The 27,100-nt window shown below is 51.7% G+C and overlaps 1 protein-coding gene across 1 annotated transcript; it reads right to left on the bottom strand.

Moving 5' to 3' along the window:
- Nucleotides 1-22: 22 nt before the first annotated feature.
- On the bottom strand, nucleotides 23-26,983 carry LOC142475787 (uncharacterized). The gene is made up of 8 exons (XM_075581507.1): nucleotides 26,912-26,983; nucleotides 25,788-25,838; nucleotides 8,678-9,088; nucleotides 7,809-8,216; nucleotides 6,552-6,959; nucleotides 5,118-5,528; nucleotides 747-1,149; nucleotides 23-48 (listed from the first exon to the last, which is right to left on the bottom strand). The coding sequence occupies exons 1-8, from the start codon at nucleotides 26,981-26,983 to the stop codon at nucleotides 23-25; spliced, it is 2,190 nt and encodes a 729-aa protein (XP_075437622.1).
- Nucleotides 26,984-27,100: the final 117 nt, after the last annotated feature.

The following is a 27,100-nucleotide window of genomic DNA, read 5'->3' as shown; positions in this document are numbered from 1 at the left end:
AACACATGGCAGTGGTACCGCCTCATCCTCCGGATCCTGGTCCAATGCCTAAAAATTCCAAAAGAGAACATAGACATCTTGTTAGAACTGGATCTAAGCTGCCCCCAATCACACAGCACCAACACCATGGGAGTTTGGGCTCTGTATCCCTGTATGTCTCTTGCTACAGGTCACTGTATACCAGGTACATTTTGAAACTGTTTCAGTCATTTAACCAAATCCATTTGCGGAGATAAAAATCCCTTTCCTTTTCCCTTTACATTGTTATAAAAGCTTCTTTGCAGAATCATTTTGTGTGTAATTTACTTGGAGCGTTATGATAATACAGTCCTTTGGCGTGAGCAGGGTGAGAGTGAGAGCAGGAGGGGCGGAGAGGTTAGAGCAGATGGCGGGGGTGAGCAGGAAGGGGGAGTAAGAGCAGGAGGGTGGGGGGGTGGAGGGCTGAGAGCAGCAGGAGGGGAGAGGGGTGAGAGCAGAAGGGCGGAGAGGTTAGAGCAGATGGTGGGGTGAGCAGGAAGGGGAGTGAGAGCAGGAGGGTGGTAAGAGAGGGAGTGCACACTCAGTTGTACAGTGCGATTTAATAAAAAGACCCTTTTTATTTTTATATATATATATATACACACACACAGATATATATGCAGAGGGAGAGAGGGAGAGAGAAAAAAGAGGGAGCTGGAGAGTGAAAATAGAGGGAGAGAGAAAAAAGAGGAGGAGAGAGAGAAGAAGGTGCAAGCTGAACTCTTCACCCAGGCTTGAATCGGACACATAGTAAAAAGAGGCCTCAACCTCTTCAGCAACCTTGTTGCCAGTGTCTTCAGTGGCCACGTCCACAATGTTGTCCCCGTTGTCCACCTCCTTCTTAATCCATACATCATCATCGCTGTCCACGTACTCCGGTATCCAGTCTTCGTCATCCTCTGTGACCACATCCTCCCGGTGCAAGCTGAGCTCTTCACCCAGGCTTGAATCGGTCACATAGTAAAAAGAGGCCTCATCTTCCACGTCCTCAGTGAAGTCCCTCTCGTTCGTAGCCTCAATGACCTTGTTATGGACGTCCTCCACATTGACGTCTCCCATGTTTCTGTCTTCCTCTTCCACATCCACTTCCAGGTCTCCTCTTCCTTTATTCTCATGCGTCATTCCCAAAACCTGCAGGAGTAAAGCAGAAATGAAAGAATAATCTGTAAGGGTCTATTAGTCCATGAAAATACTTTCCTCCTGCATATCTCCTGAGTCTCACTACCCTCTCACTCCAATATCCCTCTCACTCCACCCTTTAGTACCTTCATCTCACACAGCAGTCCTACATATCTCCTGAGTCTCACTCACCCTCTCACTCCAATATCCCTCTCACTCAACCCTCTACCGAAGCCTGGTAAATGAGAGTGAGAGCAGGAGGTTGGAGGGGTGGAGGGCTGAGAGCAGCAGGAGGGGGGAGGGGTGAGAGCAGAAGGGGGGAGAGGTTAGAGCAGGTGGCGGGGGTGAGCAGGAAGGGGAGTGAGAGCAGGAGGGAGGGGGGGTGGAGGGCTGAGAGCAGCAGGAGGGGGGATGGGTGAGAGCAGAAGGGGGGAGAGGTTAGAGCAGGTGGCGGGGGTGAGCAGGAAGGGGAGTGAGAGCAGGAGGGAGGAGTGAGAGCAGGAGTGTGGTAAGAGAGGGAGTGCACACTCAGTTGTACAGTGCGATCTAATAAAAAGACCCTTTTTATTTTTTTATATATATATACTAGCTGAGAGCCCCGGCGTTGCCCGGGATGTTTGTGGTGTGGGGGTGGCATTTGGGTGGGGAGTGGTCCACGCGGCCCATGGCGGTGTGCGGTGGTACTGCTGCTGTGGCTGTACTGATGGTGATTGTATCGGTGTGCTGATTTGGGAGGGTTTGTTGCTGATGTGGGGGTGCGGATGTGGGGGTGCCGATGGGGGAGGTGCGAAGGTGCCAATGTGTGGGTGCTGATGGTGTTGATGGGGGCTGGGAATGGTGGGGAGCCGAAAATGCCAGTGTGCTGGGGGGGGCATGGGATACCGGTGTGCTGATGTGGTGGTGCTGGGGATAGTGTGTGTGTGTATACGTGTGTGTGTGTGTATACACACGTGTGTGTGTGTATACATGTGTGTATACATGTTTGTGTGTATACATTGTATGTGTGTGTGTGTGTATAAGTGTGTGTGTGTATACATGTTGTGTGTGTATGTGTACGTGTGTGTGTATGTCTACGTGTGTGTGTGTGTACATTTGTTTGTGTATACATGTGTGTGTATACATGTTTGTGTGCATACATGTTTGTGTGTGTGTGTATACATGTGTGTGTGTGTATACACATGTGTGTGTATACACATGTGTATCTACACATGTGTGTGTATACATTTGTGTGTGTATACATGTGTGTGTATACATGTGTGTGTATACATGTATGTGTGTGTGTGTATACATGTGTGTGTGTATACATGTGTGTGTGTGTGTGTGTATACATGTGTGTGTGTATACATGATGTGTATGTATACGTGTGTGTGTGTGTGTGTGTGTGTGTGTGTGTGTGTGTGTGTGTATACGTGTGTGTGTGTGTGTATGTCTACATGTGTGTGTGTATGACTCCATGTGTGTGTGTACGTGTACATGTGTGTGAGTATACGCGTACATGTGTGTGTGTGTACGTGTCTACGTGTACGTGTGTGTGTCTACGTGCGTGTGTGTGTCTACGTGCGTGTGTGTGTCTACGTGTGTGTGTCTACGTGTGTGTGTGTCTACGTGTGTGTGTGTGTACGTGTGTGTGCGTGTCTACGTGTGTGTGCGTGTGTACGTGTGTGTGCGTGTCTACGTGTGTGTGCGTGTCTACGTGTGTGTGCATGTGTATGTGTGTGTGCGTGTGTACGTGTGTGTGCGTGTCTACGTGTGTGTGCGTGTCTACGTGTATGTGCCTACGTGTGTGTGTCTACGTGCGTGTGTGTGTCTACGTGTGTGTGTCTACGTGTGTGTGTGTCTACGTGTGTGTGTGTACGTGTGTGTGCGTGTCTACGTGTGTGTGCGTGTGTACGTGTGTGTGCGTGTCTACGTGTGTGTGCGTGTCTACGTGTGTGTGCGTGTCTACGTGTGTGTGCGTGTGTACGTGTGTGCGTGTCTACGTGTGCCTGCGTGTCTACGTGTGCCTGCGTGTCTACGTGTGCCTGCATGTATACGTGTGTCTGCGTGTATACGTGTGTCTGCGTGTATACGTGTGTATACGTGTCTGCGTGTATACGTGTGTCAACGTGTGCCTGTGTGTATACGTGTGTCTACGTGTGTATGTATACGTGTGTGTACACGTGTGTGTACGTGTGTGTACGTGTGTGTGTATACGTGTGTGTGTATATGTGTGTGTACGTGTGTGTGTCTACGTGTGTGTGTCTACATGTGTGTGTGTGTGTATACGTGTGTCTACGTGTGTCTGTGTGTGTATACGTGTGCCTACGTGTGTGTGTATACGTGTGCCTATGTGTGTGTGTACGTGTGTATACGTGTGTGTGTACGTGTGTGTATACGTGTGTGTATACGTGTGTGTATATACGTGTGTGTGTATACATGTGTATACGTGTGTCTGTGTGTATACGTGTGTCTGTGTGTATACGTGTATCTGTGTGTATACGTACGTGTGTCTGTGTGTATACGTGTGTGTGTGTGTGTGTATACGTGTGTCTGTGTGTATACGTGTGTCTGTGTGTATACGTGTGTCTGTGTATACGTGTGTGTGTGTGTGTATACGTGTGTCTGTGTGTATACGTGTGTCTGTGTGTATACGTGTGTCTGTGTGTATACGTGTGTCTGTATAGGTGACTGTATAGGTGTGTGTGTGTGTGTGTCTACGTGTGTGTGTGTGTCTATGTGTGTGTGTGTGTGTGTGTCTATGTGTGTGTGTGTGTGTCTACGTGTGTGTGTGTGTGTGTGTCTGTGTACGTGTGTGTGTCTGTGTACGTGTGTGTGTGTGTCTGCCTACATGTGTGTCTACATCTGTGTGTGTGTCTACATGTGTGTGTGTGTCTTATGTATAGAGATATATATAGTGTGTGTGTGTGTGTGTGTACGGAGGGATCAGGCTGGAGATGAAGGAATGTGTGTGTGGGGGGGAGGGGAGCTGCTTACTTTACAGTCGGCAGCATCTTCCTCGTGCAGGCCGGGAGACGGACCCTGCAGTCATCTGGTACGGAGGGGCGGGGATCGGATGGGAGCCGGACAGAGGGCATGTGGAGGGGGGGGGGGAAGCTGCAGGGAGAGCAGCACGGGGCATGTGGAGGGGGGAGGGGGGAGAGCAGCACAGGGCATGTGGAGGGGGTAAAGCAGCACGGGGCATGTGGAGGGGGGGTGAGCAGCACGGGGCATGTGGAGGGGGGGTGAGCAGCACGGGGCAGGTGGAGGGGGGTTGAGCAGCATGGGGCATGTGTGGGGTCCCTCATGCAAGGCTGGCGGGAGCCCCCCCCCCGCTGGCCTCCGCCTCGAGGTGAGGCGGTGCCGAGGAGCGTTGCAGGTGGCGCCTGGTAGGCTGGGCTTTGCTGTGAGGGGGGGTGGGAGAGGTGAGGCGGTGCCGAGGAGCGTGCGGCGAGGCCCGTGGGTATGCTGCCTCACCCATCCGGCCGCTGCCTCACCCATCCGGCTGCTGCCTCGACCATCCGGCCGCTCCCACGTGGATGTGAGGCGGGAGGCAGCGTGTTGTGGCCCCCCCGCTGACTGTAGCGGCGCCGGGGTGTGAGCTTGGGGGGGGGGGTGTGAGCTTGGGGGGGTGGGATGAGCTTGGGGGGGGTGAGGTGTGTGTGTGTGTGTGACACTGTGTGTGTGTGTGACACTGTGTGTGTTTGTGACACTGTGTGTGTGACACTGTGTGTCCTTTGGCCCGTCACTCCGCCTCAGGCCAATGAGAGGTGTGCGGGGGCGGGTGGCCCAAGGGACCAATGAGATTTCCCCTAGGGACACCGGACATCCAGACAGGCAGGCATACAGTGCTTTCAATTATATAGTATAAGATACACGCACACACACACACAGATATATATGCAGAGGGAGAGACGGAGAGAGAAAAAAGAGGGAGCTGGAGAGTGAAATAAGAGGGATAGAGAAAAAAGAAGAAGAGAGAGAAGAATAAGGTGCAAGCTGACCTCTTCACCCAGGCTTGAATCGGCCACATAGTAAAAAGAGGCCTCAACCTCTTCAGCAACCTTGTTGCCAGTGTCTTCAGTGGCCACGTCCACAATGTTGTCCCCGTTGTCCACCTCCTTCTTAATCCATACATCGTCATCGCTGTCCACGTATTCCGGTATCCAGTCTTCGTCATCCTCTGTGACCACATCCTCCCGGTGCAAGCTGAGCTCTTCACCCAGGCTTGAATCGGTCACATAGTAAAAAGAGGCCTCATCTTCCACGTCCTCAGTGAAGTCCCTCTCCTTCGTAGCCTCAATGACCTTGTTATGGACGTCCTCCACATTGACGTCTCCCATGTTTCTGTCTTCCTCTTCCACATCCACTTTCAGGTCTCCTCTTCCTTTACTCTCATGCGTCATTCCCAAAACCTGCAGGAGTAAAGCAGAAATGAAAGCATAATCTGTGTGGGTCTATTAGTCCATGAAAATACTTTCCTCCTACATATCTCCTGAGTCTCACTCACCTTCTTTCTCCAATATCCCTCTCACTCAACCCTCTAGTACCTTCATCTCACACAGCCGTCCTACATATCTCCTGAGTCTCACTACCCTCTCACTCCAATATCCCTCTCACTCACTCCTTTAGTACCTTCATCTCACACAGCCGTCCTACATATCTCCTGAGTCTCACTCACCCTCTCACTCCAATATCACTCTCACTCACCCCTCTAGTACCTTCACCTCACACAGCCGTCCTACATATCTCCTGAGTCTCACTACCCTCTCACTCCAATATCCCTCTCACTCACCCCTCTAGTACCTTCATCTCACACAGCCGTCCTACATATCTCCTGAGTCTCACTACCCTCTCACTCCAATATCCCTCTCACTCACTCCTTTAGTACCTTCATCTCACACAGCCGTCCTACATATCTCCTGAGTCTCACTCACCCTCTCACTCCAATATCACTCTCACTCACCCCTCTAGTACCTTCATCTCACACAGCCGTCCTACATATCTCCTGAGTCTCACTCACCCTCTCACTCCAATATCCCTCTCACTCAACCCTCTACCGAAGCCTGGTAAACGAGAGTGAGAGCAGGAGGGTGGGGGGGTGGAGGGCTGAGAGCAGCAGGAGGGGGAGAGGGGTAAGAGCAGAATGGGGGGAGAGGTTAGAGCAGATGACGGGGTGAGCAGGAAGGGGGAGTGAGAGCAGGAGGGGTGGTAAGAGAGGGAGTGCACACTCAGTTGTACAGTGCGATTTAATAAAAAGACCCTTTTTATTTTATTTTTTTATATATATATATACACACACACACATAGATATATATACAGAGGGAGAGAGGGAGAGAGAGAAAATAGGGAGCTGGAGAGTGGAAAAAGAGGGAGAGGGAAAAAAGAGGAGGAGAGAGAAGAAGAAGAAGAAGAAGAAGAAGAAGGTGCAAGCTGACCTCTTCACCCAGGCTTGAATCTGCCACATAGTAAAAAGAGGCCTCAACCTCTTCAGCAACCTTGTTGCCGGTGTCTTCAGTGGCCACGTCCACAATGTCCCCGTTGTCCACCTCCTTCTTAATCCATACATCGCCATCGCTATCCACGTACTCCGCTATCCAGTCTTCGTCATCCTCTGTGAACACATCCTCCAGGTGCAAGCTGACCTCATCACCCAGACTTGAATCGGTCACATAGTAAAAAGAGGCCTCATCTTCCACGTCCTCAGTGAAGTCCCTCTCCTTCGTAGCCTCAATGACCTTGTTATGGACGTCCTCTAAATTGACGTCTCCCATGTTTCTGTCTTCCTCTTCCACATCCACTTCCAGGTCTAATCTTCCTTTATTCTCAGGCGTCATTCCCAAGACCTGCAGGAGTAAAGCAGAAATGAAAGAATAATCTGTAAGGGTCTATTAGTCCATGAAAATACTTTCCTCCCGCATATCTCCTGAGTCTCATTACCCTCTCACTCCAATATCCCTCTCACTCAACCCTCTAGTACCTTCATCTCACACAGCCGTCCTACATATCTCCTGAGTCTCACTACCCTCTCACTCCAAAATATCCCTCTCACTCACCCCTCTAGTACCTTCATCGCACACAGCCATCCTACATATCTCCTGAGTCTCACTACCCTCTCACTCCAATATCCCTCTCACTCACTCCTTTAGTACCTTCATCTCACACAGCCGTCCTACATATCTCCTGAGTCTCACTCACCCTCTCACTCCAATATCACTCTCACTCACCCCTCTAGTACCTTCATCTCACACAGCCATCCTACATATCTCCTGAGTCTCACTCACCCTCTCACTCCAATATCCCTCTCACTCAATACTCTACCGAAGCCTGGTAAATGAGAGTGAGAGCAGGAGGGTGGGGGGGGTGGAGGGCTGAGAGCAGCAGGAGGGGGGAGGGGTGAGAGCAGAATGGGGGGAGAGGTTAGAGCAGATGACGGGGTGAGCAGGAAGGGGGAGTGAGAGCAGGAGGGGGGAGTGAGAGCAGGAGGGTGGTAAGAGAGGGAGTGCACACTCAGTTGTACAGTGCGATTTAATAAAAAGACCCTTTTTATTTTTATATATATATATATACACACACACAGATATATATGCAGAGGGAGAGAGGGAGAGAGAAAAAAGAGGGAGCTGGAGAGTGAAAATAGAGGGAGAGAGAAAAAAGAGGAGGAGAGAGAGAAGAAGAAGAAGGTGCAAGCTGACCTCTTCACCCAGGCTTGAATCTGCCACATAGTAAAAAGAGGCCTCAACCTCTTCAGCAACCTTGTTGCCAGTGTCTTCAGTGGCCACGTCCACAATGTCCCCGTTGTCCACCTCCTTCTTAATCCATACATCGCCATCGCTATCCACGTACTCCGGTATCCAGTCTTCGTCATCCTCTGTGAACACATCCTCCAGGTGCAAGCTGACCTCATCACCCAGGCTTGAATCGGTCACATAGTAAAAAGAGGCCTCATCTTCCACGTCCTCAGTGAAGTCCCTCTCGTTCGTAGCCTCAATGATCTTGTTATGGACGTCCTCCACATTGACGTCTCCCATGTTTCTGTCTTTCTCTTCCACATCCACTTCCAGGTCTAATCTTCCTTTATTCTCATGCGTCATTCCCAAGACCTGCAGGAGTAAAGCAGAAATGAAAGAATAATCTGTAAGGGTCTATTAGTCCATGAAAATACTTTCCTCCTGCATATCTCCTGAGTCTCACTACCCTCTCACTCCAATATCCCTCTCACTTAACCCTCTACCGAAGCCTGGTAAATGAGAGTGAGAGCAGGAGGTGGGGGATGGAGGGCTGAGAGAAGCAGGAGGGGGAGGGGTGAGAGCAGAAGGGGAGGAGAGGTTAGAGCAGATGGCGGGGGTGAGCAGGAAGGGGGACTGGGAGCAGGAGGGTGGTAAGAGAGGGAGTGCACACTCAGTTGTACAGGGCGATTTAATAAAAAGACCCTTTTAATTTTTTTATATATATATAAACACACACACAGATATATATGCAGAGGGAGAGAGGAGAGAGAGAAAAGAGGGAGCTGGAGAGTGAAAAAAGAGGGAGAGAGAAGAAGAAGAAGGTGCAAGCTGACCTCTTCACCCAGGCTTGAATCGGACACATAGTAAAAAGAGGCCTCAACCTCTTCAGCAACCTTGTTGCCAGTGTCTTCAGTGGCCACGTCCACAATGTTGTCCCCGTTGTCCACCTCCTTCTTAATCCATACATCATCATCGCTGTCCACGTATTCCGGTATCCAGTCTTCGTCATCCTCTGTGACCACATCCTCCCGGTGCAAGCTGAGCTCTTCACCCAGGCTTGAATCGGTCACATAGTAAAAAGAGGCCTCATCTTCCACGTCCTCAGTGAAGTCCCTCTCGTTCGTAGCCTCAATGACCTTGTTATGGACGTCCTCCACATTGACGTCTCCCATGTTTCTGTCTTCCTCTTCCACATCCACTTCCAGGTCTATTCTTCCATTATTCTCATGCGTCATTCCCAAGACCTGCAGGAGTAAAGCAGAAATGAAAGAATAATCTGTGTGGGTCTATTAGTCCATGAAAATACTTTCCTCCCGCATATCTCCTGAGTCTCACTACCCTCTCACTCCAATATCCCTCTCACTCCACCCTTTAGTACCTTCATCTCACACAGCCGTCGTACATATCTCCTGAGTCTTACTCACCCTCTTACTCTAATATACCTCTCACTCAACCCTCTACCGAAGCCTGGTAAATGAGAGTGAGAGCAGGAGGGTGGGGGGGTGGAGGGTTGAGATCAGCAGGAGGGCGGGAGGGGTGAGAGCAGAATGGGGGGAGAGGTTAGAGCAGATGGCGGGGGTGAGCAGGATGGGGGAGTGAGAGCAGGAGGGGTGGTAAGAGAGGAAGTGCACACTCAGTTGTAAAGTGCGATTTAATAAAAAGACCCTTTTTATTTATATATATATATATATATATATATATATATATATATATATATACACACACACACACACAGATATATATGCAGAGGGAGAGAGGGAGAGAGAAAAGAGGGCGCTGGAGAGTGAAAAAAGAGGGAGAGAGAAAACAGAGGAAGAGAGAGAGAGAAGAACAAGAATAAAAAGAAGACGCATGCCCCATAGCGTAAAACAGTGCATTTATTAGGAAGGGAAGGAAGGGAAACAGGTTCACTCACAAAGGTAGTAAAAAATCAGGCAATTTGTGAGTAATATCACCGCCAACCAAGCACACCAGTATCCGCGATCCAAAGATGTTATCTCACACCGTGAGGGGGACAGCGGTCAGCTGGAAAACTGGAACACCTTGAACAATAAGTCCACAGCTCCGTGTTAAGCCTCAGTGAAGCCTCTGGTGTTGTCTGGCCTCGATACTGCTCCGGGCGCGATCCGGCCTGGTCGCGCTCCTGCGTGATGACGTTGTGTCGACTAGTAGTGACGTATCCTCAAATGGTCTGTTTAAGTCTCTAAAATCTCCTCCACCTCTCAGAATAAGCTCCTCGCAGGTTCACCGCCAGCTGCTTAATGGCAGAGTGGTGACATCACTCCCATAGAACTCAGGCACAGGGCGGTTGAGCTGTAACCATGGAAGTCAGGTCGTAAATAAACATGGCATTATTTGAGAATGCAAATGTCTGTCACATTGTGGGCTCAGCCCCTGAGCTCTGTCAGGTGTTACCAGCGGGTGATAATAGAAGATATCCATATACTGGGATATGATAAGAGGCATAATTGTCATTTAATACTGTGTCCCATAACCTGCTTTATAGTGCTTTAAAGTGTCATTTACACTAATTAGTAAAGATGCTAAATATTGAAAAATAGCTTCTGGCCGCATGGCTCATTTTCTCTACAAATGTTCAATGAAAAAGTTGGATTAAACATCTTGTGATTTTTCAAACTGAGCCTTTTCTATATGCAGGAAAATTGTCATTCTACACTTTTTAAAACATGCTTTCTTGTTTATCCTAATTGTGCTGCTATCGTTAGCCTCGTAGAGAAAGGAGAAGAACAATAAGTAGCAGATACAATTAGAATTACATAGGACCCTTAAAGGAGAAATTCGTGCGCTGCTTTGTAACTATTATTATTATTTAACAGATTTGAAGCAGAGTCTCCGGGGCTGAACCCCAATAATTTCAGCAGCTCTGGGGGCCCCCCTGCTGCCGCAGATACAGATACAGGGGGCGCTGGTATCTCTGCAAAGTATAAAGCTCCCGCGTCACATGGGCCAATAGGAAGCCGAGCCTGATGATGTCCTGACTTTCTATTGGTCCGCAGGACGCGGGACGCGGGAGCTTTGAAACGCCGCCCAGGGTCTCTGAGAGGGGGGGGACAGCTGTGATTCCTGTCCCAGGCCAGCGGAGTAAAGGGGCCCGGGCCCCCTACCGGCAAAGCTAATCTGGCCTGATCCGCAGAGGGGGTCTGCTGGAAGCTGTCCTGGAGAGGCCTGTCCAGGCAGGAGGCTGTACACTGGTAGGAGGGTGGTTCCCCAGACAGGCACCTCCGTGGACACCTTTCAGCAGGCAGATTGGCAGGCCCCCTCCACAGGCCTCTTACAGGCCCCCTCAATACTCCAGGGAGCCCAGTGAGGCCAACACATCCTCTCTCCCAATATCCATGTCCCCTCTCTCCCTCCTCTCCCCCTCTCTCTCTCACTCCTCTCTTCCAATATCCCTGTACCCTCTCACTACTTCTCTCTCTCTCTCCTCTCTCTCACACCTCTCTCATCCCCTCTCTCTCATTCCTCTCCCTCCCCCTCTCTCACTCCTCCCCTCTCTCTCCATAGTCTCTCTCCCCCTTTCTCACTCCTCTCTCTCACTCATCTCTCTCTCCCCCTCTATCACTCCTCTCTCTCTCTCCCTCTCTTTCACTTCTCTCTCTCCCCTCTCTCACTCCTCTCTCTCCCGCTCTCCCCCCTCTCACTCCTCTCTCTCTCATATCCCTGTCCCCTCTCTCTCACATATCCCTGTCCCCTCTCTCTCCTCTCTCTCACTCCTCTCTCTCACTCCTCTCTCACCCCCTCTCTCATTCCTCTCTCTCACCCTCTCTCACTCCTCTCTCTTCCCCTCTCTCACTCCTCCCCTCTCTCTCCCTAGTCTCTATCCCCCTCTCTCACTCCTCTCTCTCACTCCTCTCTCACTCCCTCTCTCTCACTCCCTCTCCCTCCCTCTCTCTCACTTCTTTCTCTCGCCTCTATCAATCCTCTCTCTCCCCCTCTCTTTCACCTCTTTCTCTCCCCTCTCTCTCCCCTATCTCTCACTCCTTTCTCACTCCATGTCACTCTCACTCATCTCTCTCCTCTCTCCCCCCCCTCTCTCACTCCTCTCTCTCCCCCTCTCTCACTCCTCTCTCTCCCCCTCTCCCTAGTCTCTCTCTCCCCCTCTCTCACTCCTCTCTCCACCATCTCTCTCCCCGATATCTCTCACTACTCTCTCTCCACTCTCTCACTCCTCTCTTTCCCCCTCTCACTTCTCTCTCTCTCTCTCCCCTCTCTCCCCTCTCACCCTCCCCCCCATTTTCTCTCACCCCCACCAGTCTCTCTCCCTTGCCTCCCCCCCCCCAGTTTCTCTCCCTTCCTCTCTCCATTATCTCCTATTCCTACCCCTTCCAACCCAATCTCTCCCTTTCCTCCCCCCATTCTCCCCCCCCCCATTCTCTCTCTTCCTCCGCTCCTCCATTTTCTCTCACTCACACAGCCACTGACCAGCACATCCACTGACCTGCACAGACACAGACACTGACCCTGCATAGACACAGACAGTGACCTTCACAGACACTGACCTGCACATGCACTGACCTGCACAGACACAGACAGTGACCTGCACAGACACAGACAGTGATCTGCACAGACACTGACCAGCACAGACACTGATGTGAACTAACACTGACCTGCACAGACACTGACCTTCACTGACACTGACCTGCACAGACACTGACCTGCACAGACACTGATGTGAACTGACACTGACCTGCACAGACACTGACCCTGAACAGACACGGACACTGACCTGCACAGGCACTAACCTGCACAACACTGACTTGCACTGACACTGACCAGCACAGACACTGACCTGCACAGACACTGACCTGCACAGAACCTGACACTGATCTGCACAGATACTGACCCTGACTTGCACAGACACTGACCTGCACAGACACTGACCAGCACAGACACTGTCCTGCACAGACACTGACACTGACCTGCACTGACACTGAGCCTGCACAGACACTGACCTGCACAGACACTGATCTGCACAGATACTGACCTGCACAGACACTGACACTGACCTGCACAGCCACTGACCTGCATAGACACTGACCTGCACAGACACTGACACTGATCTGCACAGATACTGACCTGCACAGACACTGATGTGAACTGACACTGACCCTGCACATACACTCACACTGACCTGCACAGACACTGACACTGACCTGCAAAGACACTGACACTGACCTGCACAAATACTGACCTGCACAGACACTGACCTGCACAGACACTGACCCTGCACAGACACTGACCTGCACAGACACTGACACTGACCTGCACAAACATGACACAGACCTGCACAAACACTGACCTGCACAGGCACTGACACTGACCTGCAGAGACATGACACTGACCCTGCACAAACACTGACCTGCACAGACACTGACCTGCACAGACACTGACCTGTATAGACACTGACCTGCACAGACACTGACCTGCACTGACACTGACCTGACACTGACCTGCACAGACACTGACACTGACCCTGCACAGACACTGACACTGACCTGCACAGACAGTGACATGCACAGACACTGACCTGTACTGACACTGACCTGCACAGACACTGACCAGAACAGACACTGACCCTGCACAGACACTGACACTGACCTGCACAGACAGTGACCTGCACAGACACTGACCTGCACAGACACTGACCAGCACAGACACTGACCTGCACTGACACTGACCTGCACAGACACTGACTCTGCACAGACACTGACCCTGACCTGCACTGACACTGACCCTGACCTGCACAAACACTGACACCATCTCTGAGGAGCAGCTACAGGGGGGAGGGGGGTGGTGTGTGTGTCCTACCTTTCACTGGGGAGCATGGTTGGGGGGGAAGCCATCTTGGGCCCCGGCAGCAGGCACCTCACTTCTGGGTCTCACTGCTGAGGCTCCACTCGCACTAACCCCGCCCCCACCCACTGCAGCTAACCCCACCCCCATCCTCTGCAACTGCAGTCAGACCCGGCCTCCGCTCTCCCCCTGCTCTCCTCCCTGCATTCTCTGCTCTCTGCTGCACCCCCCCCCCCCTGCTCTGATGTCAAAATCGGGACAGCCACAAAAAAACGGGACATTTTAAAGAATGTCGGGCAGCCGGGACAGACATTAAAAAAATGGGACTGTCCCGGCTAAACTAGGACATCTGGTCACCTCTATCTGTAAGGAATAGACGCGAGCCGCTTCAAAGATTTTGACTGAAGACATTCTAAGTCCTGCTTTTTGAGTACGTATCGGTCGTTGCTGGGACTGCATGCCGAATTGCGTTCCAGGACTTTCAGTGTACCTCCCGGTCATTGGAAAGGGCTCCTACAGAGGTCGTTTGTGACAATTTCATTTAAGGAAGTCTTTATTCGTTTCCCCTGTTCCCAGTAAGTGTGTTAACCGGTGTAAATTGTGTTTCTCTGTGTGTATGCCAATGCTGGAATAAATTACAATGTATTTTACAGCTGTGCTCTTGTTCAATCAGGATGATCCTGGTAGGAAAAGGTGTTAATAACCCTGGTCTCCCGTACACCACCCCTCTCCCCTGTCTCCCCCCTCTCCCCCCTTACACTCCTCTCGCCGCTCTTTTCCCCCTCTCTCTTCCCTTCTCCATCTCTCTCTTGCCACCAACCCGACTCCCTTTCCTCCCTTCCCCCTCTCTTTCCTTACCCCTCTATCACCCCCTCTCTTTCCCTCTAGCTCTCCCCTCCTTTCTGTCCCCCACTCTTTTACTTACCACCCTCTTTCTTTACACCACACTCTCTCTCCTTCCCCCTCTCTCCTTACCCATCTCTCCTTCCCCCGTCTCTCTTCTCCCCCCTCTCTCTTCCCCTCTCTCTCCTTCCACCTTTCTCTCCTTCCCCCCTCTATCTTTCCCCCATTCTCTCTTCTCCCCTCTCTCTCCATTCCAACCCCTCTCCTTCCCCCTCTCTCCTTCCCCTCTTTTCCCCTTCTCTCTCCTACCCCCTCCCTCTCTCCTTCCCCCTGTCTCTCCCTCCCTCTTTCTCCTTCCCCATCTCTCTCCTTCCCACCTCTTTCTCCTTCCTACCTCTCTCTCCTTCCCTCTCTCTCTCTCCTTCCTCTCTCTCTCCCTCTCTCTCTGCCCCCCCCCCTCTCTCTCTCTCTCTCTCTCTCGTCTCACTCTCTCTCTCTCTCTCTCTCTCACTCCTTCCACCCTCTATCTCTCGTTCCCCCAACTCTCTCCATCCCCCTCTACTCCTTCCCTTCCTCTCTTCCCCCTCGTCCTTCCCCTCTCTCCTTCCCCCACTCTCCTCCCATCCCTCTTCTCTTCTCACACACTACCCCTCTCTCCTTCCCCTCACTTCTCTCACTTCCCTCACTCTCTCTTCTTCCCCTCAATCCTTTACCCCTCTATCATTCCCCCTCTATTCCTTCCATTCTCTCACCTTCCCCCCTCTTCTTCCCACAATTCCCTTCCCTCTCCCTCCTTCCCCTCTCTCTCCTTCCCCCTGTCTCCTTCCCCCCTTCTCTCATTCCCCCTTTCTCCCCTTCACCCCTTTCTCTCTTCCCCCCTCTCCTTCCCCCTCTATCATTCCCCCTCTATTCCCTTCCATTCTCTCTCCTTCCCCCTCTCTTCTTCCCTCAATTCCCTTCCCTTTCTCTCCTTCACCCTCTCTCTCTCTCTCCTTCCCCCTGTCTCCTTCCCTCTCTCTCTCCCCCCCTCTCTCTCTCTCTCGTTCCCCCCATCTCTCCTTCCCTCTCTACTCCCTTCCCTTCTCTCTCCTTCCCCCCTCTCTTCTCATTCCCCTTTCTCTCTCTCCTTCCCCCTCTCTCTCCTTTCCTCCTCTCTCTCCTTTCCCTCTTTCTCTCCTTCCCCCTCACTCTTCCCCCCTCTCTGCTTCTCCCCCTCTATCATTCCCCCCACTCTCCTTCCCCCTTCTCCTTCCCCTCTCCCTCCTTCCCCTCTCTCTCTCCTTCCCCCTGTCTCCTTCCCCCCTTTCTCTCATTCCCCCCTTTCTCTCCTTCACCCCTTTCTCTCTTCCCCCCTCTCCTTCCCCCTCTCTCTCCTTCCCCCTCTCTCTCCTTCCCCCTCTCTCTCCTTCCCCCTCTCTCTCCTTCCCCCTCTCTCTCCTTCCCCCTCTCTCCTTCGCCCTCTCTCTCTCCTCCCCCCTCTATTTCCTTCCCCTCTCTTTCTCCTTCCCCACTCTCTCTCTCTCCTTCACCTCTCTCCTTCCCACCTATCTTAGATTCCCCTCTCTCTCCTTCCCCCTCTCTCTCCTTCCCCCTCTCTCTCCTTCCCCCTCTCTCTCATTCCCCCTCTCTCTCCTTCTCACCTTTCTCTCCTTCTCATCTCTCTCTCCTTCTCACCTCTCTCTCCTTCCCCCTCTCTCTCCTTCCCACCTCTCTCTCCTTCCCACCTCTCTCTCCTGCCCCCTCTCTCTCCTCCCCCCTCTCTCTCCTTCCCCCTCTCTCTCCTTCCCCCTCTCTCTCCTTCCCCTCTCTCTCTCCTTCCCCCTCTCTCCTTCCCACCTCTCTCTCTCCTTCCCCCTATCTTAGATTCCCCTCTCTCTCCTTCCCCCTCTCTCCTTCCCCCTCTCTCTCCTTCCCCCTCTCTCTCCTTCCCCCTCTGTCTCCTTCCCACCTCTCTCTCCTTCCCACCTCTCTCTCCTTCCCACCTCTCTCTCCTTCCCCCTCTATTCCCTTCCTTTCTTTACCCTTCCCCCCTCTCTCCTTACCCCCTCTATTCCCTTCCTGTCATTTTCCTTCCACCTCTCCTTCCCCCTCTCTCTCCTTCCCCCTCTCTCTCCTTCCCCCTCTATTCCATTCCCTTTTCTTTCATTCCCCACCTCTCCCTCTCTCCTTCCCCTCTCTATCTTTCCCCCTCTATCTCAGATTCCCCCTCTCTCTCTCCTTCCCCCTCTCTCCTCCCCATCTCTTTCCTTCCCACCTCTCTTTCCCCCTCTCTCTCCTTCCCTCTCTCTTTCCCCCTCTCTCTCTCCCCCCTCTATTCCCTTCCATTCTCTCTCCTTCCCCCTCTCTCTGTCCTTCCTCCCCCTCTCTCTCCTTGCCCCCTCTCCTTCCCCTTCTCTCTCTCCTTCCCCCTTCTCTCTCCTTCCCCCTCTATAATTTCACCCTCTATCATTCCCCCTCTATTTCCTTCCATTCTCTCCTTCCCCCTCTCTCTGTCCTTCCTCACTCCCTCTCTCCTTCCCAACCTTCTCTCTCTTCCCCCCTCTCTCTTCCCCCCTCTCTCTCTTCCCCCCTCTCTCTCTTACCCCCCCTCTCTCCCCCCTTCTCTCCTTCCCCCCTCTCTCTCCTTCCCACCTCTCTCCTTCCCACCTCTCTCTCCTTCCCACCTCTATCCTTCCCCCTCTATCCTTCCCCCTCTATCCTTCCACCTCTATTCCCTTCCCCCTCTCTCCTTCCCCCTCTCTCCTTCCCCCTCTATTCCCTTCCCCCTCTCTCCTTCCCCACTCCCTCTCCTTCCCCCTCTATTCCCTTCCCCCTCTCTCCTTCCCCACTCCCTCTCTCCTTCCCCCTCTATTCCCTTCCCCCTCTCTCCTTCCCCACTCCCTCTCTCCTTCCCCCTCTCTTTCCCCCCTCTTTACTTTCCGCCTCTCCTTCCCCTCTCTCCTTCCTCCTCTCTCCTTCCCCTTCTCCCTCTCCTTCTCCCATCTCTCTCCTTCCTCCTCTCTCTCTCCTTCCCCTTCTCCCTCTCCTTCCCCCATCTCTCTCCTCCTCTCTGTCCTTCCTACCCCCTCTCCCCATACCTCATTCTCCCACCCCTAAGGAACACACACTGCGCTGTGCAGTGTGGGGATTAACGGCTCTGACGCCGCCATTACGTAATCCCTGCTAGCCGAGCGCTAGCGGCGCCCCCTACCTCCCTCTGTTTGAATGGGGGTCAGCTCCAGAGACCCCCGACTTCAATCCTGTGTTATACAAACATGTAGGAAGCAGCGCTAGGATCGCCGCTTTAATAAAGTAAATACAATATATATGTATATAACATTTCCCAGAGATAAATAGGTAATATTGTTACTTTAGTGGTGCTGAATGTTTCTCAGGAAGACGGTTACATTGAGAAAATGTTTAATAATTATTTTTTTCATTTTATTCAATTGGCCGGGGTTTTATCCAGCTAACGATGTCCATGTGAAGGGAGTCACGTGTCTTCTCCACGAGGTTTCCAGGTGTCCGGTTTGGAACAGGACTGGCCGGTATTTTGCCCCTGCGTCAGGTAAAACATGAGATAATAGCGGTATGTGTGTGTCCGGTATTACCTCTCTGACCGTGGAGGGGGGAGGGCCCGGTGGCTGCTGGGGGCCCGGCGGCCCGTCAAAGCAGTTACCGCTGGGCCCGGCTCTCCCCTAGCTGCAGGCCTCTCTCACTCTGTCCCATGCCGAGCTTCTGATGCTGGCGCGGCCTGGGCCTCTCTCTGATGCTGGTACGCGTGGGAAGCTGAGGCCCAGTGTGCGCCGATGTCAGAGAGGCCCAGTGTGCGCCGATGTCAGAGAGGCCCGGTGTGCGCCGATGTCAGAGAAGCCCGGTGTGCGCCGATGTCAGAGAGGCCCAGTGTGCGCCGATGTCAGAGAGGCCCAGTGTGCGCCGATGTCAGAGAGGCCCAGTGTGCGCGGAGTCAGAGAGGCCCAATGTGCGCCGATGTCAGAGAGGCCCGGTGTGCGCCGATGTCAGAGAGGCCCGGTGTGCGCCGATGTCAGAGAGGCCCAGTGTGCGCCGATGTCAGAGAGGCCCAGTGTGCGCCGATGTCAGAGAGGCCCAGTGTGCGCCGATGTCAGAGAGGCCCAGTGTGCGCCGATGTCAGAGGGGCCCGGTGTGCGCCGATGTCAGAGAGGCCCGGTGTGCGCCGATGTCAGAGAGGCCCAGTGTGCGCCGATGTCAGAGAGGCCCGGTGTGCGCCGATGTCAGAGAGGCCCAGTGTGCGCCGATGTCAGAGAGGCCCGGTGTGCGCCGATGTCAGAGAGGCCCAGTGTGCGCCGATGTCAGAGAGGCCCGGTGTGCGCCGATGTCAGAGAGGCCCAGTGTGCGCCGATGTCAGAGAGGCCCAATGTGCGCCGATGTCAGAGAGGCCCAGTGTGCGCCGATGTCAGAGAGGCCCGGTGTGCGCCGATGTCAGAGAGGCCCGGTGTGCGCCGATGTCAGAGAGGCCCGGTGTGCGCCGATGTCAGAGAGGCCCAGTGTGCGCCGATGTCAGAGAGGCCCGGTGTGCGCCGATGTCAGAGAGGCCCGGTGTGCGCCGATGTCAGAGAGGCCCGGTGTGCGCCAACATCAGAAGCCCAGCACCGCCCCTCCCTTCCTTAGGCTGCGCTTAAAGTGCCGGCGACAGCGACGCAACGTCGCGTCTAAACAAATGTATAGTAGGAGCGATGCGACGGCGCGATGGCCACACACACAGAGTGACACACACACACACAGAGTGACACACACACACAGGGTGACACACACACACAGTGTCCCTCTGTGTGTGTCACTGTGTGTGTGTGTGTCACTGTGTGTGTTACTGTGTGTGTGTGTGTATGTCACTCGGTGTGTGTGTCACTTTGTGTTTGTGTCAGTCTGTGTGTGTGTCACTGTCTGTGTGTTTGTGTCACTGTCTGTGTGTTTGTGTCATTGTCTGTGTGTGTGTCACTGTCTGTGTGTGTGTCACTGTCTGTGTGTGTAACTGCGACATCGCGTGCGATGTGCGATGTGCCGCGCGATGGCCGTGTCACGTGCGTGGATCAGCCAATGAGGGCGAAACGCTCACGTGATGTCATGTCTCCCGGGACCTCAGTGCAAGTTTCGCGTGTCACATCACGTGCGCAGCGAGTATACTCGTGGCCTTACGTATTTATGCTTTTTCTCTCATCCCCTTTTGTTGAGAACATGGCATATGTAAGAGCGCATGAAGTGAGCACTGCCTGGCGTGCAGAGAAACAGATTTATTTTTGGAGAATGTTATATTTATCTTTGAGCTAAACACACAAGAGTCAAGATAAATGCAACTTGGGATGCCCCAACTCTATGGGAACAAGAGCAACAAACAGGAATAGTAGTGGGTGCTGCAAGCAGAAAAAACCTAGTCAGGGTAACTGCATGTAGAACAGAAGGGAAGCTGAGCGCACCAAAAGAAATGCAAGTAAATATTTATCTGTGAAACATTGAAAAGTATGTGTGGAATTGTCTAACCTGTTAGCAAGTTTAATATTCCTTATTTTGCACAATGTGTGACGGATTATCCAGCTTTCCCTTCCTTAAACTCCCTGTTTCAATTAAAATAAAGTTTATTATATATTGCAAACCTTTTAAAAATTATTTGCCCAGATTTCTATGTGCTTGTCACGGGAGACCAGGTCTATCAACACATTTATACCGGGATCATATGATTGAGCAAAGCAAGGAGGTAAAATAAATTGTAATTTATTTCACCAAAGGACATACACACAATGTTCCAAAATTATAGTCAACATACATTTACTGGGACGGGGGCAAACAAAATAATTTGTTTCCAGAACAAAATCTTGTAAAATAAAGTCTGTAGGAGTAATTTCCCAGGAGAGGGAATTACTCGCGAAAGCCTTGGTCCGTTCTCAAATCTGCCGCTGGTGTAATGGCGCTTGGAATCTTGATGAAATTTATGAAGCTTGATGAATTTTAGGTGAATCTGATTCCCGATGGGCTGCAGGAACTCTTATAGGGTTCAGAACCCTATACCTAACAAGTGAAGCCAATCTCTCTGTGTGAATAACTTTTCCCACCTATCCCGGAGTTGCCAATACTTCAGAAACCTGGCAGGGGTGGCTTCCTATTCTGCTAAGGACATGTGCCAACCTAGCTCCTTTGCCACTTAGCATATGGGACCCAACCCCTCTACCTGGCGACAGTAAGTCTGGGCTGGGCAACCATTTGCCAACGGCCGGACTTCACATTAGGATGGGGGTACTTGGGCTACCCCTCCAAACCTGACACCTCAGAGACTCTGAGCCTTTCAGCTCCGGACTTTTGCAGACATTGTGGCATCAAGCCAGCGGGATGCCTTAGAAGTCCGGAGCTGCACATCCATCTCATTTACAGTGAGTCACTGCACACATATTAAGTGAAGTGCTATAATAAGTGAGTGTTTCCCTGTCTCCGGTGTTCCAACTATTCCTATCATGTTTAATACATTAATTTAGGGGGACTTTCATTCATCAATTTTTATGAAACGTTATAAAAATTGAGCTATGGTCGTTTTATATGTTTCTACCTGAACTATGCGCATGGCAAGTTTCAGAGCGCTAGGAGCTTCCTACCAGAAGTTAGCAAAAGCCGCTTCTTATTCTCTAAGCGCTGGACTTAGAAAGATTTTCCCATTTTATTTTACTGTGTAAAACAGGTCTACATTCTCTACCCCATTGACTTAGTAAAAAGTTACCCGAAATATTTCTAAGTCCTGTGTGTGTGCTTGACTCAAGCTGTCTGCACGTTTATTCTCAGAGCTCGACGAGCTTCCTAACAGAAGTTAGCAGAAAAGTTGTACTTTTGAAAAAAGCTTAGACACACTCCCCAGCTCTTGATATTTTCACCAGAGCGGGACTTTAGAAAATACTTCACTCTCGCCACCTTATACATGGTGGGAGAGACTCCGAACCCTTATACTGGGTTCTGGGGATTTGGGCATATACCGGGGGCCCTTGAATGTGATTTGTCCCCCTGTCCCATCTTACTGTTCTGGTCTGTGCTGAAGCAGGAAGGCCTGGCGATGAGCCGCCTAACTGCTTCCTAGGGAGGATTTTGTTCGGTGGACTGTGTTTTCATGTCCCCAGGAATCTGGTACGATTCCTGGGCACATTTTTGGGTAGCCATCAACTCTGGTCCCCTTCTACCCAAACACACCCTGACAAGATTTTTACCGTAAACCCCCCTGAAACTCACGCCATGCAAATGACACTTCAAACTCTCCAATTTGGCTCAGGGGCACCCAGCCGGGCATAATACCTTTATTATTGGCCTGGGTACACCCTCACCGTCACAGTGCTAATAAGTAAAGGATTCACTTTCACTGATTTTTCTAAGTTTATCTTGAATTCCAAGATTTTCAAGAATGTCAAGATCGTATCTATTAATTGAGGAAAAGCTGCTTCAGGGTTTGATATAAGGAACAACATACAGTACCTATCTTCAAATGCAGGGTCTTTTAGTTCCTTTCTCCCATGTTTTAGAAGTTGGTCTAACGTAGGGTAACCAGACGTCCAGGGTAAGGGTGTAGAGAGAGACTGGCGGAAGGGAGAGGATACACGAGATACACTGGGGGGAGAGGAGAGAGAGACACTGGGGGAGAGGAGAGAGACACTGGGGGGAGAGGAGAGAGAGACACTGGGGGAGAGGAGAGAGACACTGGGGGAGAGAGAATTAATAATACAGGATAAATGGGGATGCTTTTAGACAAATATCAGTATTTATTTTTAAGTGGTGTAACTTGTTTTATAAATAATTTTTGAATGTGTCCCGGTTTTTACTTTTGAAAATCTGGTCACCCTACCCCCAGGCCCGACCTACTGGCATCCATTGCCCCCCCCCCTAACCACTCCTACCGGAATCCTTTTCCCTCTCCTCCTCCCCCCCCCCTACCGGCATCCTCCCTGGCCCATCGCCTCCAGTGCAGTGGCACCCGGGCCTTAACGCGCCCAGTGCCCTCTCCAGTCAGTCTCCTCAGGCTCAGACCCCCACCCCCTCACCCCAGCAGGCTTTCCGACATCCTCGGGACCCGCAGGCCCTACCGTAATCATCGTCCCCCTACCCACCCCCCACCACCACCAGCATCCTCCGCTGAGTCGTCCGGTTGAATCCTCCCCCCATGGACAGATGATCGAAGGCCCCCCTACGGACCGGTTGAAGAGCCCCCCCTGACCGGTTGAAGAGGTACTGTAATTAATACTCATCATCAATACTTACACCCATACTTAACCCCCCCAGCCCCATACTTAACCCCTTCCCCCCAGGCCCATACGTAACCTCCCCAGGCCTATACTTAACCCCACCAGGCCTATTCGTAAACCCCAGGCCTATACTTACCCCCCCCCAGGCCTATATTTAACCCCCATGCCTATACTTAACCCCCCCAGGCCTATACTTAACTCACCCCCCCCCAGGCCTATACTTAACCCACCCCAGGTGTATATTAACCCACCCCAGGCCTATACATAACCCCCCCACCCACCCAGGCCTATACTTTATTAAAATAAATAGATTGCATTGTAATGTTTTTTTTAAGTATAATAATAGCAAGAAAACATTTCATTTTAAAGTTGTGTCTGAATTTTTTTTCCGTGTTAGGTACAGGGGGGGGGGGCTGCTCCTTTCATTTGTCCTGGGCCCCGTGATTTCTTTTGGCGACCCTGATCTTTGTTTCTATGAAGGTGCGCAGACGCGCGGCTGCGCTTATGGGATGAGGGACCCGCGTGTCCCTATGGTACTTACCCTCTGTGTTGGGGACACAGATGCTTTGCTACCAGAGGGGCTTGTTACACATGTTCTGCATGTTATTATATTGCATTACAATGTATTACAGACCCCTCTAGCACAGGGGCTTCAATAGAAAATATGGTCTCTCTGACGGTCTTAGTGTTGACTGGATCCTGCAGCTGGTTTAAAAGGAGGCGAAATTGCCTCTCCTCTTCTTGATCCATCTCCTAAACAGGGACCTTTTGGGTGTTACTGCACAGATGCAGAAATACCAACAGGCAGACTACGTGTGGTCTTCGTCCCCATCTTCCTCTTAATCTTCAGCGAGAAAGGGCCCCTGGAACCCAAAGCACAATGAGTCCTGCCCACTTGCCAATAAATGCCACCACTACACAATTACTGAACGCACCATGAGAGACTATATCAGATAGGGCCACCGAGGGCCAGACAGCGTCACCGCCACCTCTCCCCCGGAGCAGGCGCCGCCTCTTCACTTGCTACTTAGCCTCACCCAGGCAAGAACTGACCAAGGCCAACAAATGGGGGACCCCTTCCCCTGCTGCTGCCTTGCTGGACTCCACTACAACCCCAGGCATGTGTACTAGCGACAGCTTACCCACTTTGACAACCACATGACCTGTCCAAATTTTTATAGCTGCCCAATTTCTTCCTCCTCTTTTACCTTCACTTGTCTGGTGCAACACTGCCAACCAGCCCTGTGAGCCATAAGCTCAACCTAGCCACCCTTCTAGCTAGATGAAGCCTGTGAGCAACGATACCTCACTATCCTCTCTGGATCTTCTTTAGCTGGGCTGGTAAATGTCACCCCAACCATCTGGTGTTGCACGTATGAGCGAATTAAAACAACTATCAAAAACTTTTCCCACGTCAGCTGGGCCACTGAGAGGCCAGGAAGCGCCACCACAGTCTCTCCACCCAGAGCAAACTAGGCTCTACCCTGGCAATAACTGACCTTTGCCAGCAAGGCAGGGTCCAACCCCCCACTGCTCCATGCTGGAGGCCGCTACACCCCCAGGCGTAGCTACTTGCACCAGCGCACCCCCTTTAACCCACATATGACCCTTTCAGGTCCCAATTTGATATTTTTTCAGGCTAATGGAACCCAGCCTTTACCTCAACATGTTTGGTGCAACATTGCCCCCCAGCCCTGTGACCAACAAGGTCAACCTATCTGCCTTTCTAGCTAGCCACCGCTTCCATGAAACCTGTCAGCAGATATGCCTCAAAATCCCCCTCATTTGATCTTATTCTCCGCCTAGGCTGGTGAATGCCACCTAGTTGGCCGCAACGTGGGAGCAGGCCAAGGCCTGGACCTTACAGCCAGCTCCAGACTAAGAACCTTTGTGGCAGGGCACTGACTGACTTTAGACCCCTGCACAGGATTTAAATTACCTTCCTGTGGCACCTCGGAGCCGAACCCTGTCGGTCATGGACCCTTTCACCTAAGGGACTCCAGGTCATGTTTCTTCCTACAAGTGAGCCCCCTCCTATCTACGCACAGTAACACAAACCCCGCTTAATAGGACAGAGAAAATCCCAAGACGAGTTGGGTTCCTGCTGGAGACATTTTACTCACACACGTGTAATATGCGAGGAGCTGACTGGCGTAATAATCTTACACTGTTAGGATAAATGTGAGGAGCAAGGTGTTGATGTTACTCACTCAGCAACTTTGTTTCTATGAAGGTGCGCAGACGCGCGTCTGCGCTTATGGGATAAGGGACCCGCGCGCCCCTATGTTACTTACCCTCTGTGTTGGGGACACAGATGCTTTGCTACCAGAGGGGCTTGTTACACATGTTCTGCATGTTATTATATTGCATTACAATGTATTACAGACCCCTCTAGCACAGGGGCTTCCATAGAAAATATGGTCTCTCTGACGGTCTTAGTGTTGACTGGATCCTGCATTTGGGTTAAAAGGAGACGACATTGCCTCTCTTCTTCTTGATCCATCTTCTAAACAGGGACCTTTTGGGTGTTACTGCACAGATGCAGAAATACCAACAGGCAGATGACGTGTGGTCTTCGTCCCTATCTTCCTCTTAATCTCCGGTGAGAAAGGGACCAGGAACCCAAAGCACAATGAGTCCTGCCCACTCGCCAATAAATGCCACCACTACACAATTACTGAACGCACCATGAGAGACTATATCAGATAGGGCCACCGAGGGCCAGACAGCGCCACCGCCACCTCTCCTCCAGAGAAGGCGCTGCACCTTCACTTGCTACTTTGTCTTCCCCAGGCAAGAACTGACCACGGCCAACAAATGGGGGCCCCTTCCCCTGCTGCTGCCTTGCTTGACTCCACTGCAACCCCAGGCATGTGTACTAGTGACAGCTTATCCCCTTTGACAACCACATGACCTGTCCAAATTTTTATAGCTGCCCAATTTCTTCCTCCTCTTTTACCTTCACTTGTCTGGTGCAACACTGCCAACCAGCCCTGTGAGCCATAAGCTCAACCTAGCCGCCCTTCTAGCTAGATGAAGCCTGCGAGCAACGATAACTCACAATCCTCTCTGGATCTTCACTAGCTCGGCTGGTAAATGTCACCCCAACCATCTGGTGATGCACGTATAAGCGAATTAAAACAACTATCAAAAACATTTCCCGCGTCAGCTGGGACCACTGAGAGGCCAGGCAGCGGCACCACAGTCTCTCCACCCAGAGCAAACTAGGCACTGCCCTGGCAATAACTGACCTTTGTCAGCAAGGCAGGGCCCAACCCCCCACAGCTCTATTCTGAAGGTCGCTACACCCCCAGGCGTAGCTACTTGCACCAGCACACCCTCTTTAACCCACATATGACCCTTTCAGGTCCCAATTTGATATTTTTTCAGGCTAATGGAACCCAGCCTTTACCTCAACATGTTTGGTGCAACATTGCCCCCCAGCCCCGTGACCAACAAGGTCAACCTATCTGCCTTTCTAGATAGCCACCGCTTCCCTGAAGCCTGTCAGCAGATATGCCTCAAAATCCCCCTCATTTGATCTTATTCTCCACCTAGGCTGGTGAATGCCACCTAGTTGGCCGCAAGGTGGAAGCAGGCCAAGGCCTGGACCCTACAGCCAGCTCCAGACTAAGAACCTTTGTGGCAGGGCACTGACTGACTTTAGACCCCTGCACAGGATTTAAATTACCTTCCTGTGGCACCTCAGAGCCGAACCCTGTCGGTCATGGACCCTTACACCTAAGGGACTCCAGGTCATGTTTCTTCCTACAAGTGAGCCCCCTCCTATCTATGCACAGTAACACAAACCCCGCTTAATAGGACAGAGAGAAAATCCCAAGACGAGTTGGGTTCCTGCTGGAGACATTTTACTCACACACGTGTAATATGCGAGGAGCTGACTGGCGTAATAATCTTACACTGTTAGGATAAATTTGAGGAGCAAGGTGTTGATGTTACTCACTCAGCATCTTTGTTTTTATGAAGGTGCGCAGACGCGCGGCTGCGCTTATGGGATAAGGGACCCGCGCGCCCCTATGTTACTTACCCTCTGTGTTGGGGACACAGATGCTTTGCTACCAGAGGGGCTTGTTACACATGTTCTGCATGTTATTATATTGCAATACAATGTATTACAGACCCCTCTAGCACAGGGGCTTCCATAGAAAATATGGTCTCTCTGACGGTCTTAGTGTTGACTGGATGCTGCAGCTGGTTAAAAAGGAGGCGAAATTGCCTCTCCTCTTCTTGATCCATCTCCTAAACAGGGACCTTTTAGGTGTTACTGCACAGATGCAGAAATACCAACAGGCAGATGACATGTGGTCTTCGTCCCTATCTTCCTCTTAATCTCCGGTGAGAAAGGGACCCAGA

The sequence above is a fragment of the Ascaphus truei genome, unplaced genomic scaffold (genome assembly GCF_040206685.1).
Source record: "Ascaphus truei isolate aAscTru1 unplaced genomic scaffold, aAscTru1.hap1 HAP1_SCAFFOLD_1383, whole genome shotgun sequence".
Lineage (NCBI taxonomy): Eukaryota > Metazoa > Chordata > Amphibia > Anura > Ascaphidae > Ascaphus > Ascaphus truei.
The sequence above is the reverse complement of the archived record's forward strand: the minus strand, read 5'-3'. Positions and strand labels throughout refer to the sequence as shown.